General features: G+C 33.1%; 1 protein-coding gene and 1 long non-coding RNA gene across 4 annotated transcripts in view; one reads left to right on the top strand and one right to left on the bottom strand.

Annotated features, from left to right (window-relative positions):
- The window catches only part of LOC146993703 (uncharacterized), a 371,536-nt gene that overhangs the window by 122,717 nt on the left and 233,805 nt on the right, over positions 1–15,014 (bottom strand). The window lies entirely within an intron of this gene.
- The window catches only part of LOC118186875 (protein O-mannosyl-transferase Tmtc3-like), a 512,127-nt gene that overhangs the window by 397,646 nt on the left and 99,467 nt on the right, over positions 1–15,014 (top strand). For both annotated transcript variants that reach the window (XM_035357048.2, XM_085806651.1), the window contains 3 exons: positions 2,540–2,655; positions 3,573–3,745; positions 4,598–4,850. In XM_035357048.2, coding sequence (XP_035212939.2) covers positions 2,540–2,655; positions 3,573–3,745; positions 4,598–4,850 — 542 coding nt within the window. The remainder of the gene's footprint in view (positions 1–2,539; positions 2,656–3,572; positions 3,746–4,597; positions 4,851–15,014) is intronic.

Below are 15,014 nucleotides of genomic sequence, written 5' to 3'. Positions count from 1 at the left end.
ATACCTTATTAACCTTTCATACACCAACAAACTACTGTCTTCGCAATTAACATAAATCTTCATTAACACAAACAAGAAATTAATTTTTTTTAATTTACAATTACTGGCACCGCTGTTTTCGGAATCTTCAGCAATCAATTATTTAAAACAGTAAAACTCGCCATTTCAATTTCCTCTAATAACACTCTAATCTTTAACGCATAAAAACCATTTACCAATATACTGGTCGACTAGATGTACGGATCTTTTTCTCAGGCTAATAAGCTGCAGTAGTTTCTCTAAATTACAGTTTCACTCGCTATTTAAAACCAATTAATCCGCATTCTGGTGAAGGCCATCGAATAAAAAAGATGATATATAAAAAAATTAATATAAGCACAAAGACTTAGCTAAAATAAACCTTGTAATTTATATTGAATTTATATTATTCCATTCTTCTCTTAATACAATCTTAAATATATCTATCAAAATTTTGGCCAGCTTTATGTTCCAATAAATAACAAATGTTCTGTTAGTTTTATGCAATGTGGTTTGTGGTGCATGCATCTGTTTGGGCCTATTACGTAGAATCTAGATCTTCGCAATTTTCTCAGCAAGCTTGGATGTGTTAACTAGATTGAAATAATAATCAATGCTTGCTATTAATTTCTGAATACTTTGCTTCAAGTTTCTTTTTATAGTGCTGCGTCCTACGAGTTCCTGAATTTGGAATAATTGACGATAACACTTGATGAAATATCAAGACACAATTTATTCGCCAGTATTACACAGAACAGTTCCAGAGACACTTTTACAAAATTGTGAAGTCAAATGTTTTAGTCGTCAAAAAACTATGATAAATACGCTGAAACAATCAGTAATATACCCTTCAGGCTACAACGTTGAAGACAGCTTCACGGCAAAGCACAGCTTTCGACTCGAATCGGTTGCTTTCAAACTAACCTCTACACTAAAGACACTAGTACTGAACTCTAGATACTCTTCACTCTCCGCGTATAGGTAATTTGTATATAGCTTTAACCTACTTTCGAAAACATTCTCGAGAAAAACCGCTAAAAATACGTTCGAAAATGTTCTTGCTCGGTCTGTAGCATATGGCCGATTTAGTTTCTTTCCAAATGGGTGATTTCGCGCCAAATCTGGCAACCATGCCTTTCTTTGCCAATTTCTAGCAAACCTAACGCCGCGTTGTGGGGAAGTTATCTTGCCACAGCTGGGCATTTCGCAATAATAGTTTTTAAAATAATTCATTTTTTTAATTTGGTCTCATGGTCATTTCCATGGGTTCCATGCCTCTGCTTCTCGTATACTCTCAAACCATTACGTTACCTAAACATGTTTTACAATGCAGAACTATCTCCCAGTTTTCATCTAAATAAATTCGTATGCAAAAATCTCTCTTTAACCCTTTGACGCTGGTTTGCTTTCATCTCTAAATACTGTTTGTTATGAAAACTCACTGGATTTATTAATGTATTGTTTTGCAAACGTAGCGCACTTAAAGCTATTGTAATGAAATGGCCCCTGTGTAAATGAAAAAAAGATTTTTCAAGCACGCAGTCTTTCGAGCCATGGTAGCTATGTCCTGTTGACAGTTTTCAGATAGAATTGGCACAAAGTACTGGTATATTTTAATCTCTATTTCAGTACATTTTGCCAGTTGTGCTTTGCCAGTTACGAGCAGTTCACTTTTACAGCTTTATACTGTATTTCTCTTGCTGTTTCTTGCTGATAGGTAGTTGTTCCCGCAGACTGTAAAGACTTTTCTTTCACTTAAATTAACTTCCTTCCTTTCAGGATCCATCACATCGTGTATATTTTTACTAATATAATATAAAAGTAAAATACCTGTATATTTCACATCGTGAAATTGGCAGCTAAGATCTAAAAAACGCACATTAAATGCACTAAAAACATTTGCTAATGTTTACAACACTTGCTTATTTCTCTTCCCCCCCTTTTTTTTACTAACTTTTCGAACAAAATCTAAATTTCCTCACACTACTTATTGTTACCAAACTTTTTCTGGTAAGTATTTCGTTTCTTTTTAATTGTGAATTTCTTTCGGCGTTTTTGCAAATGAAATATTATCCAGTTTCTATTACTTATAGAGAAATATAAAGAAAAACATTTTAATTATTTTAAATGCGTTTTGGTGTATTTCATTACATTGATGGAATATTTTGACTGTTTACATGTAGTTTTCTTTTCTGGTAATTGCTGTATATCAAAGTAAAAAAAAAAAAAAAAAAAAGCAAACGATTTTTTAAAATTTTTTGGTACCTTTTATCTTCTTTAAACTGATGACGTTGTATTCCCTGGTGCCTTTTGCTGATATTGTGGTAGCTTCTGATACATTTTGTTTTCCGTTATCAGTTGAAAATATTTCTTCCATGTAAGCTTTCTGAGTTTTGTACAAATAACTGTCGAGTGAAATTTTTTTGTAATACAGAAAGTAATTAGAAAAATATATTACATTTTGGTAATAATTATTTATAACATTTTATCTAGTTTTTAATCAGCATTTCTTCTTTCGCAGATTACAAAGCCCTATTGCAGTTTCTTATTTTGGTTGCTTTGGCAATGCTCAGTAAAGAGCAAGGAATAACTGTTGTAGCTATTTGTGTTACTTACGATATTCTACTCATACAAAAGGTAAGGCTTGTTGCAGATTTTATTTTTAAAGGCATTAAAAAACTGAGACATGAGTGTTGCGAGCAACAGATAAATAATTTGTTTTTAGTTAACACTATTTATAATTTTCAGAGATGATCATATTTGATTCAAAATTTTGATGATCTAGAAAAGCAGAGGATAATATTCATGCACAGTAGACCATTTATCAATTTATATTATGACATCATTAACCTTCTTCAGGAGCATCACATACAAAACAAAATATAATTTACTTTTCGATTACAAATTCAAATATTCTAGCAGTAGGTTTAATTTTGTTTAAAAAAATCCAGTCAAGTGTAATAAAATCCTTTTAATATTGGAAACTCTTTTTAACATTAATATATTTTTATTTAATATCTTTTTAACATTATAAATGTATTTAAACTTTATGCTATGAACTTCATGGCTTTCAAGAGCTTCTAGTGGCCGAGTGGTTCAGACCACGGAAAACTGGGAGTTCTACCTAGTCTCGATACAAAGCAAACGGGGCGGCTACATGGTTGTTTTTGCTGATTTTTCCTACGTTTAAAATGAATACGAACCAATTTTTCTTATGAAGTCCTCCACGAAGGCATTCTTCCTGAAGCAGATATCGTTTGTGTGCTTTGCTATATTCGAATAATTTAAAATAACCTAATCATGGCTTCGATTTTTTTTAATTTATCATTATTAGCATTACATTTATGTTAAATATTTCGTGTTAACAAATTGAAAAAAGACTACAGTGTTTTTTTTATGCTCCAAAATGTCACCAAGTGATAAAGAAATGCATGCCTGTATTAAAAATGGCAGCATGTATATGAAAATATTTTTCAAATTCATAGCATTCTTAGATGCACTTTGAAAAATTGTACTTTCTGAACGATGTTAAAAACTTTGTGTTACTTTTTAAGACTTCTCCACCTCCCCTTATACCGGAGCGAGCGCCTCGGGGGAAAATAAAAGGACCCACACCGACTTGGAGGAAAGATTTAGTTCTAAGGTTATTGGTGATCGTGACAGGTACCACTTGTTTGCTCTTCGCTAGAATGAAACTCATGGGAGCGAGGCTTCCAGTTTTTAACAGGTAAGAAAATATTAAGCAATCAATCAATATAATAAATATAAACGTCATTTATAAAAATATATGTAATAATTTTAATAATGAAATTCTGTTAAACTCTCATATTAGAAGCTTTTTTGTATGAAAATAATTCATGCATATTGGTAAAAAAACTGAAATATTATTGGCTGATTTATTACATATATTGTCGAATCTCAGAATACAGTAGACTCTCTCTTAACCGGCAGCGACGGACCGATTCCGGACAAGAAATTTTCCGTGTACTTGAATACACATTTTAGGACTTACCTGCAGAAACTACAGCATGCAATAGGTCGTATTTTTATGTATCGTCCTCTATTAAATAAATAATATAAAAAATCTTACAGATTATTTAAATTAAAACAAATACAAATGATTTTGTATTTCCGAAAATTGAAATTAAAACCATTTTAAAATAAGGATATATTTTTAATATCGTACTGGAAGCTGTACCCTTCGGGCATTTATCGCAATATTTTAACGTTGTCTTAAGTTATACCTTTACTTAAATTTACTTTAAAAGAAGGCATTTTTTTTATTTTGCCTCAAATGATAGTATTTAAATCACTTAATTGTTTTCCGATAAGAACTAGTTTTCACTTATTGAACTCATATATGCAGGCTATCTTGTAACTTCTCTTATTCTTTGAAAAACGTTTTCAAAATACAGGCCTTCGTATATATAATTTTTCTTATAAGGTGCATATTTAAGGATTTTTTTTTCTTGTAAGGTGCATATTGTCTTGTTATGTGAAGCTATGATAGCGTTAGAAAATCTACTAACTCTATCTAATGCTTTAATTATATTAATAAGGTATTATTTCCTTCTATTAGGTTTGACAATCCTGCCGCTTCAGAAGACTGGCCTACACGGCATCTTACTCATCATTTCTTAGGATGCCTGAACGCCTGGATTCTTCTCTTCCCGGCAAATTTGTGCTGTGACTGGACAATGGGTACCGTACCACTGATCACATCTTTTAGAGATTTTCGGGTTTTGGCCACTATTTTCTTTTATGCTGTGATAGGTATGCTCATCTGGAAAAGCTACCGTTCGGATTATCGTATTTCTAGAAGAGTTATCATGGTAATTTCTAATTTATCTTAAAAATTTCAGCATAAAATATTTTGTAACTGATTTTATTGATATCTTTAATTTTAAAAACTTTACATCGCATGTTTGATTTTGTATGATAAATCATTATATTTGATGATGATATTTAATTTAAAAACTTCCGACTTCAGAAAAACCTTCAAATATTTTGGGTACAGATAAAATATATCTGATAATTTTGCACTTTAGTTACACATGGCATTTTTATCTTGACTGAAAAATATTGTTGCGTACGTTGATAGGTTGATAAAATTTATTTTGTCAAAAGAAACACTTCACAGTTCTGAAAATTTCCACAGAAATAATCATACAGGTGTTCACAGTATCAGAGTACAAGCAGTACTTACTTTTCAAACTACAAAGAAGGTTTATCACAGCGCAAACAAGGCGAATCTAAAAGGCGAAGCTTTTACGTTCTCCTCTGAAGTCGCTCTGAACTTACAACTCACAACAACACAAACAACCGAGAGTATATGCTGTCTCCAGTGTTATATAGTTTTCACCCGGCCGCCGACATATTTCTAGTACTGTCTACTTTTAGAAATTACTCAAAGGCATATGAGAACCAAATTACGGTTACAACTACAGAGAACATCAATTACTATTACCTATTATACGGTGATACAGGGGCCGGACCAAACTCTCACCAAATGATCCCCAAATTTGTCAATTTTTGGTGATTTCTCGCCAAATTTGGCGCAAAAAATTAGTTGCCAACTTGGCGATATCTTTTCAAATTAATGAGACGGCCATACTCGATGTTAAACAGACTGACCCCTGTATTCTTACTTTTCCGTCAAGCTTCGCTCCTTTAAATGTTCATGTTACATTATACAAAAGAAAAACAACAGTTTCAGATAGAGTTGCACTAAAAGCATCTATCTAATTCGTAACATTATATACTTTTGGTTACATACTTATAATCAATGTAAATGAAGGTACATTTATATCAGTTTTAGAATAATATCACTGTTTTAATCATATCCTAGAAAAGATCTTGAACGATATATAATGCCGTTATTGAATAAGTTAACGTATTCAATAAATAAATGCATATAGTGAATATTTATATAACGTGTATGTACAATACTTCAGGTTTGCGCTTCGAGATATTTACGATAGTTTAAAACACTTTCTTTTGTACAATAACATTTCTGATACTAACTACCCAAATATTTAGTTTCCAAGTGCCCGATTATATTAGTTATTATAAATATAGTTTATTTATATAAGTAACATTTTATGGTAAAGGTAATTAATTTAAGCTATTTTTCCGATTTTTCAAATAATTTTACATTCTTCCGCACTTTGAAGTATTTGAGAAGTAATGTTGCGAAATATTAAGGAGATTATGACAATACTTTGCTAATTAGGACCGACGTCACGGTACAACGCTTAGACCATTTCCTACTTTCCTTTTCAAAAGCCGTCTCTTAAACCAAAGAACATTAATGAACTGAAGTAATTTGATAAAATTAATTTCGAAATTTATCAAAATATTATTCCATTCACAGGATAAATTAATTGAAAAAAAGGAAAATCTGAAAGTTTACAGATTTTACTTTACGCCCAAAAGAGAGGTTTTTTAACGCTTTGTGTTCTACCTTCATTTATTAAATATCATGTTCTTCGCACTGAAACCACATAAAATTCAATTCAACAGCAATATCACAAAATATTTGAAAACAGCAAAACAACTTATTTTTAAAATTTTGGATACGCAGTCTCGCGCGCTGGAGGTAAATTTTTTTTTTCGTATAGTGTTGGTATTGCTCGCTTTGAAATCGTTGATTTTGTTATTTAAAAATTTGTCGAAGGTTTACAAAATTTGGAATAGATAATAAAATAAATTCTAAATTCACAATTCGAGCTTCCAAGTGCCCATGTTCGGTTGGAGGACTAAATTATTCAAAATTTGATGGCTGTAAGTACCGCTGTTCGTTCACAATGCAAGAAACATTCATGCATTCCTGCAAACTCTTCATTATTTAGTTACTTTAAGTATAATACATGGCGATGATATTTGGTGGCAACAATTTGAAAAGTTAATCAACGCAGAAAGTGAGACGACGCAATAGACCTTTGAATCTCTTATTATTTTATTATCTTAAATATTGCATGTATAGTAGAGTTTCTTCTAGAAATAGTAAAATAGTCGCAAAGCATACTGTAAGCTCTAAAGCAGTGTATTATTGATATATGTATTATTGGAAATTCGGTGGTTGAAAATGCAGAAGACTAGAATGTTTGAGAAAAAAAGGATCATCTATTAGCATTTAATCGCAGTCTGAATTCGTCAGATTCCGATGCGATTCATTCTTAATAGATTACGATTTTTCGGAATTCATCTTTATATACAAATAGGTGTGTCTGAAAGGGGTGTGAATATTTAAAGTTAAGTTATTTGTTATGGTAAAAACGAAGGCTTGAAATATAATAAAGCCTTTAGTTACTTAGATTCTGTTTCTTTTTTCTACTATTATAGTGATGCCTACAATAATATTTGATTCTCACTAGTTTAGTAACTGCATGACTGCATGAGAATTTTCGTGTTTCCGCTAAGTAATGGAAATACAAAATATAGTTTTCCAGTGGCAATTTTCCACTAAAGCTTCTTTTCTTTTGACATAAAGAGCCACAACAGTGGCCTGGCGGTTTCGACCGCTAAGTATCGACCTGGGCTGGGTTCTGTTACAGGCGAATGGTCTGGCTAAGTGATTAGTTGTCGGGGTTTTTCCCCATCTGTAATGTGAATACACGCCAATTTCCCTTAAAAAGTCTTCCATGAAGATATTCCTCCTCTTACGCAGATAGCCCTCGTAACTTTGTGTTATTCAAATAACTTAAGCTAACATCTGATATAAAGCCTTTGTGTGCTATACTTTAATTGACTTACAAGCAACTGGCAATCGTCCTTCTTTCTACTCACTGGAAACATTCTGAAAAATGATCTCGAATATGTTTGCTTTCTCTTAATTTGTTTAGGCTTATCGTTGCACTAAAATAAACCTTACTTCCGCTTTTTGCCTTTTCCCCAGAAGCAAAATTCCTCAGTGAAAAATAGTAGCACTTTCGGTTTGTGAAATTGGCTGCTAATACAAACGTTTCGCAAAGCTGCGCGAATTGCTGTATTAAAAAAGGTGCCGAAGGTGGTTTTCGTATATAATTTTACCCGAAACTATTTAGCAGATTGTTGCGTGCGTACGGGTTCGTAATAGATTGAATGCACACAGCTCCGATGATAAGTTAATAAAATTAATTTTATCAATAGAAACACGCCAAAGTTCTAAATTATCTACAGAAATACTCGTACAGAAGTTCACAGTATCACAGAGTACAATCAGTAGTTATGCTTCAAACAACTAAGAGCATTAAACACAACGCAATACAATGCGCACTTGAAGAGAAAGCTAACCCGAAAATATCTCCAATCTCACGCTGAATTAACAACTCGCAACAATAACAACTGAGAGTAGATTCTCTCTCCAGCCTTATATAGTTTTCAACCGGCCCCAGAGATATTTCTAGTGCTTTCTGCTTCTCTAAAGTACTGGAAAGTAATATGAGGGTCGAATTACGATTGCAGCTAATGCAGTGATCAATTACATTTATTCAATTACAATACTTATCACGATGATACACGGACGGGATCAAAATGTTGCCAAATGGTGACCAAGTTTGGCGACTTTGTGTGATTTCTCGCCAAATTACCGAGATACGCATTTACTCAATGTTAAATACATTTGCCACTGTAATTTTGCTTTTCCGGCATAGCTTCGCACTTGAGATTTTTCGTGTTGCATTACACAGAAAAATAGAATAATTTCACATATAATTTCAATAAAATCATCTACCTATGTCCAAAATTCGTAACAATATTTATGAACATATTGTTTTCAAAGTGCATATAATTTTCCCATTCTTTCGTTTGTTGTTTTTAATTGCTTATATTTAAGCATAAGAAGGTTATCTGCTTAGAAAAAAGTTGATTTGTAAAGTATTTCCTTCAGATAACTTACTTATACTAAATCTACATGTAGAAAGAAAAGAGGAAAACCACCTGCAACCAAATTTTATTTGCCGGTAATCGAACTTATCAATGTTCAGAGGTGTTACCTTTTCTTGCCACTAAAGCTGATAGATCCATTTGAAAAATAAAGCGCTATCAAAACAAAATATTTAAAAACAAATTTTTAAAGCTATTTTTATTTTATATAACGTAAGATTCCTGCCTTTAAGCTACAGCTGAAAATGAGGAGCTCTAAGAACTGGTAAGCAAATGATCGCTTAGTTCATTAAACAGACAGCAGAACTCAAGAGGGGTTAAATACCCTTTACTATTCAAAATAAATTCAACAGACAACTCCTTTTTGGAGTTTACAATAAAGCCTCCACTTGGGCTTGAACTCAGGAATACTAAAGTAAAACTTAACTAAAAAGACATAGCCGAAGCTATCAAGATTCTAACAGAGTTGGCCCCTTAACGCTAACTAATGGCGAAGCTATCAAGGGCCTAAAGTACGGCCGAGCGTAATAATAGCTTAAGAGAGAGAGTAGCCAAGAAGGCGAAGGCGCGCTGCTCGGAATATCTGGCTCTCTAACGAAGTCAGTAGAACTTCAAAGTTAAATACTTCTCCTCATTTGCATTTGACAGCGATTCTAAAAATACGTTCTGGCCGGAAGTTGTAAGCTGAAATTAAGCATGGACAGAAAACTAATTTTAACTATTAGGAAACGTAGAATAAACCTTACAATAATAAATAACAAGAAGTAAAGAAAGAGTTTATGCTTGGTTATTTTTTCTCGATATGTCAGCTACAAAACATAAATGCCTCTACATTTTTCTAAATACTTCAGTTTTACAATATTTTGCAGTATAAAAATAGCATTAACATTCAAACTAGAATAATTTTCTATGTCGTGTTTCTGTTTCTCATTTTTAAACAATATAACTATGAATTGTCTCTCAAATAAAATAAGCTTGACTCCATTTCTTTAAACATCGTTCTTAAAGATCATTTAAACAAACATTTTGTAAGTGACGCCGTAAAAATTTAGCGAATGTTTAAAATTGAAAGTGTGATCGAGAAAGAGAAAAATGAATGAGCAAAGGCTGTATGGTATTATGTTTCATTGCTTTATTCTAGGAAGAAAAGGTTTAAAAAAACGAAACTTCTCGTAAATTACTGTTACTATTCATTGCAAAATCAATTTACCCGTCTTCTTTTGTATGTGTTAATGGTCGGAAAAAACTATACAAACTTAAAAACCATCCTGAAACTACGTTTTTATTCCAAAACAATATACTAAACTTCATTAGGGCAATTAGAAGGATTCCTTTAGGGGGAAAACTTACCTTTGTAAAAAATAAAAGAAGTGTTCTTCAGCTTTTGGGGAAGTTATTTTCGAATTTAAAGCTTCAGAGGGCAGAAATGAAGTCCGAAGTCTTCAGAAGTCCGAAGACGTAATTCTGGAGTCAAAGGCAAATTTACACTAATAGAAAGTATGTCTGAATGATCAATTATTTTTATACTTATATTTTAAATATCTCTTTTGAAAGTTCATTTGATCATAGATCCAAAAATGGTGCTCTAATTACGTAATTAATTAAATGGGGGATATTTATATAAGGAGCTGGACTGTGGTTTGATTCCGTGTTGGCAATACATTTTCCAAATCAATATGATTTACAGATCTCGTTTTTTTGTAAATAAAATAGTTATTAGTTTTTAATTATAAAATTAATTATATAATTATTCTCTCCTTTTTCTACTATTATAGTGATGCCTACAGTAACTGAACAATTAAGATATTCGGAACACTGATATTTAGACCCCGTATTCGATTTTTAGTGAAGAGAGTAACTGCATGAGAATTTTCGTGTTTTCGCTAATTAATTCGAGACATAAAACTTACGTTACGTTTTATGGCTCAAAAACTATAAGATCGAACTATAAAATTATTGAATATTTTATATAGATAAAAATACTTTAGCAGATTAATAAGTTATGAATTATGGATTTTAATGTTCTTCATTATAAATCTTTTTCTAATTAAAAGAGATTTGAGGCAAAAATATTGTGCTGTTATATAAAAAAAAGCATAGAAAAATAAGGTAATGTGCAAATAACTTATAAGTATTTCTCCAGCCTTCCTAGCATGCCTTCGTAATGTTCTGCACACTGGACCGGTATTCCAGAGGTCCGTGGTTCGATTCCCAGCGAAGGCGATTGCTAATTTTTCATCTCTCCGGCCTCCAAAAGTACTTAATGTCTCTTCAAACTTACTAAGTTCGTCAACTGGTTGTTTAATTTTTTATGTTATTAAAAGTAAAGATACGTTAGAAAAATTATTCATTAGTTCTTTTTAGGATAACCATCACAAAAACTGGAAAAAGGCAATTTTTTTAAGAGCTGGAGAAGTTTTTCCTTTTTATTTACTATTATTGTGCTAAATGTTATTCTGAATTTACAGGCTCTCTCCCTGTCTTTCAATATAAGCAATTTGATTTGCGAATATATGCTGTCTAACACCCTAAAGTCTTATTCACAGTACATGAAAAACTTAACTTCACTACTAGAAAATCTCGCATCGCATCAAAATTTAAGGTTGTTGCTGCTTCAGTTCTAAGAGATTATTTTCTTATTTTCCGAACTAGCTGCTTCCAGTGTGTTTACTGGTGATACCTCCGCTTTTGAGGTAAAGACCGAATAATTCATCACTTTCTTGACATTTTATAAATCATAACGCAGATGCTCTCCACGTTAAGAGGACGGAGAAGCCTCTGCTTCATCTGCAGTAATTTACCTTTCAAACGGTAAAGTAGTTAAAGGCGTGTAAGTAAAGCTGTGTAAATCCATAGCTCTTTTATTATAAGATCCAACCTATTTTGCTATCATACAAAGGGTCTAGATCTCATAGTGCGACTTGGCGACTTCTGGCACAGGCTTGAAAATGAATACAGCAGGGAAAGCCCTTTTATTTACCACAATTCTTTAACAGAGAGGCACTGACTTCGTGCTCACAAAAACATCGACTACTTGCGTTGAGAACAGATTGAGTGAGAATAAATCCGAAAGGTAAGAATTAGTGCTAGACTTCACAATTTAATTTAATCTAACCGGCTGACTCAGCAACCTACAACTGCCACAGGCTAACTAAACTGCCAGAATGCGAAGCCGCTACTAAATTAACAGCTGGAGGATAAAATAACAAACGTGCGATACACTAGCGAAATCACGCTCTGTCTAAACTATTCGTTTCATCCGTTTAAATACTCTCTTTCACCCACTTAATTTGTATCCCGGTGAGGAAATGCGAGGGAAAATAGAAAATTCAGAAAAGGTACCAAAAAATAACTGGTTTGTGAACTAAGAGAAACCCTACATTATACGTGCTAATAGAGAATAAAGGAGAAACACGCCGATGTGACAATTAAAATCGCAATAATAACCTTGTATTTAGCGTACAATGTTTAAACACTCAATCGATTTCGAGGGCAACTAAAGGTCCCTCCTCATCAGGAGAACGAATTTACTAGAAAGGGGAAAAAGAAGAAAAATAAAGCATTGGCAAAGGAGTCTCAGAAAAACGTGATCGTTATCAGCACACGCGTGGTCGTAACCGGACTATGAATCAGATTTACACTCGAATGAGATCGAGGTTCAGTCTTGGTGCGTGAAGGTGCACTTGCCCCTTGCTCCCTAGTTTTTGACCTTGATTTGTTTGCGTTTTAGTCTATGTGTTATAGGTTTGATCAGTAAAAGTAGGCGGCCAGTGTAAATCTGATTCAAAATCCGGTTACGACCACGTGTGTGCTGATAACGACCACGTGTTTCTCAGACTCCTTTGCCAATGGTTTACTTTTCTTCTTTGTCCCCTTTCCAGTAAATTCGTTCTCCGGATGAGGAGGGACCTTTAGTTGCCCTCGAAATCGATTGAGTGTTTTAACATATGTACGCTAAATACAAGGTTGTTATTGCGATTTTAACGTGCTAATATGTTTTAAAGTGTAAACTATTTTTGAGCATTTTATTAAATTTTTGAAAGCATCAATTGATTGTTAATCTATGAATTTTGCTTTTTGCAATTTCAGTACTTTTATATTTATATAAAAAAGTTATTTTGTTTAATTATTCAAATTAAGTACTTATTTAATTACAGGTTTATTTAAAAATGAATAATTTAACTAATGATTTATTAGAAATCTATCAGTTAACTCAGATAACTATCCCTTAAAGTAAAATTTTTTAGGGTGGTCTAAAATCTTTTTTTCACATACCTTTCGGGGAAAAAACTGAGCCTTCCCGGCTCATCTATTAAATACGTCTTTGGGCAATGTTTAACATGTACCCTGGCTCTGAATATATTTCTTAGTTACACCTCTAAATATTATTTCCATTAAAGTGCAACATTGCTCGATAAAAAATATACATATATTTATATGTAAGATAAAAAAATGTGTAAATCAAAATTATAATTTAAACTAACAATAGCCCCTTAATTCCCCGTCTCTACTCTAAAAATAAGAATAACTTTCTCTAGTCTAGAACTAGAGAACTGGTCTGAATTAAGTCTAGATCAGTCGATAACTGCCATATTGGATAACTGCGCACTTTTGCTTCTAGCTCTCTTGCCGTTAAGACACTACTTTTCTTCCGATCACAATAGTATCAAAAGTTTAAATGCTCTTAAATAGGCACAATTAGAGTGCCAAGTGAATTTCGGCCGCGAATGTCAACTGAAATAAAAAGAATATTTGATCTGCCTTGGCTGCCAAGTTTGCAGTTGTTATGGATCAACATATACGCAAGCATCTTTCCAATATTTCTACATTATCATCATTACATGACATAAAATAGATTCTAGCGCTAAGCAGCTTAGACTCAAAAATTTTTAATTTTATAAAAAAAAATTCAGAAACTAAAACATACGTACTATCCAGAAAAAAAATTTAAAAAAACTATTGTAATGAAAAATATTATTCAAAAAGTGAAAATCTCTATTGGAACAGAAAAAGGTTCCTTTTTCCATTTCAAAACTTTTCCGTTTCAATGTTTTTTCCCCTCCACTTTTTGAAAAATATCTTCATTTTTCATTTTTTTCTATATAGTATATTCTTGTTTTAGCAAACAAATTTTATACATATTTTATTTCCAGCTTTTGAAAGCGCATATATATATATATATAGGGTGTCCCGTAAGTATTGCGACAAACGTCTGGGGGACGTAGGGCACATCATAAGAATTAAGAATTGCATAAGAGCTCATGCCCGGGAATGTCAGGGGTAAGTGGTAGGGGGGTAGAAGATGGGAAAGGCTAAAAGAGAGTGATTAATGTGAAACATTTATTGGACATGAATACAAATGGTGTACGACAGCTTGAAGGTTACAACAAATGTTCGATGTTTGCACCATCAGACAGCAAACATGCCTGACACTGACGGACCATTGATTGCCAGGCATGTTCAAACACACAGAGAGTTTGTTTGATTGGCGAGTCTTGGCACGATATCCATTTCAAACACCACAGGATCGCCATATACGACACTTTTAATGGCTCCCCACAAAAAGAAATCAAGGCTCGATAAACCCGGTGGGCGCGGGAGCCAGGGAACCGGTCCACCACGCCCAGTCTATCGATGAGGGAATGATCTGTTCAAATGGCTACGAACATCCAATCCAAAATGAGCAGGCGCTCCATCATATTGGAACCACATGTTCACAAGCTCTCCGTTTGTATAGCGTTCCATAGTCTTCGTATGGTGCCTACCGCTCGAACGAAGCAATCCTCACTTTCCTCTGGCACTCTCCTATACAACACCCTCTGGCGAATTGCAGTGCCGTTTCTGCCCAGGAGTTCCTACGCAAATCTTAATCCTTATAATGTGCCTTACATCCTCAAGACGTTTGTAGCAACATTTACGGGGTATCTTGTATACTATATTCTTTCAAAAATCAGTCTTATAAAGTCACGGAAAATTTCGCATGAAATATTTTCACTGATGAAGATAAGATTTTAATCTCCTTGGTTAGAATAATTGGTCGAGTTTCTGACAATAAGTTATCTGTCGTCTAAGGGCAAATAAAGTAAATAAAATTTTTACTAAGTATTGTATGATATCAGATTACTGTTTAA

This window comes from Stegodyphus dumicola, chromosome 12 (genome assembly GCF_044657685.1).
Source record: "Stegodyphus dumicola isolate Sdum_Otavi_A_Nest chromosome 12, ASM4465768v1".
NCBI lineage: Eukaryota > Metazoa > Arthropoda > Arachnida > Araneae > Eresidae > Stegodyphus > Stegodyphus dumicola.
This window is presented reverse-complemented; position numbering and strand designations above follow the sequence as displayed.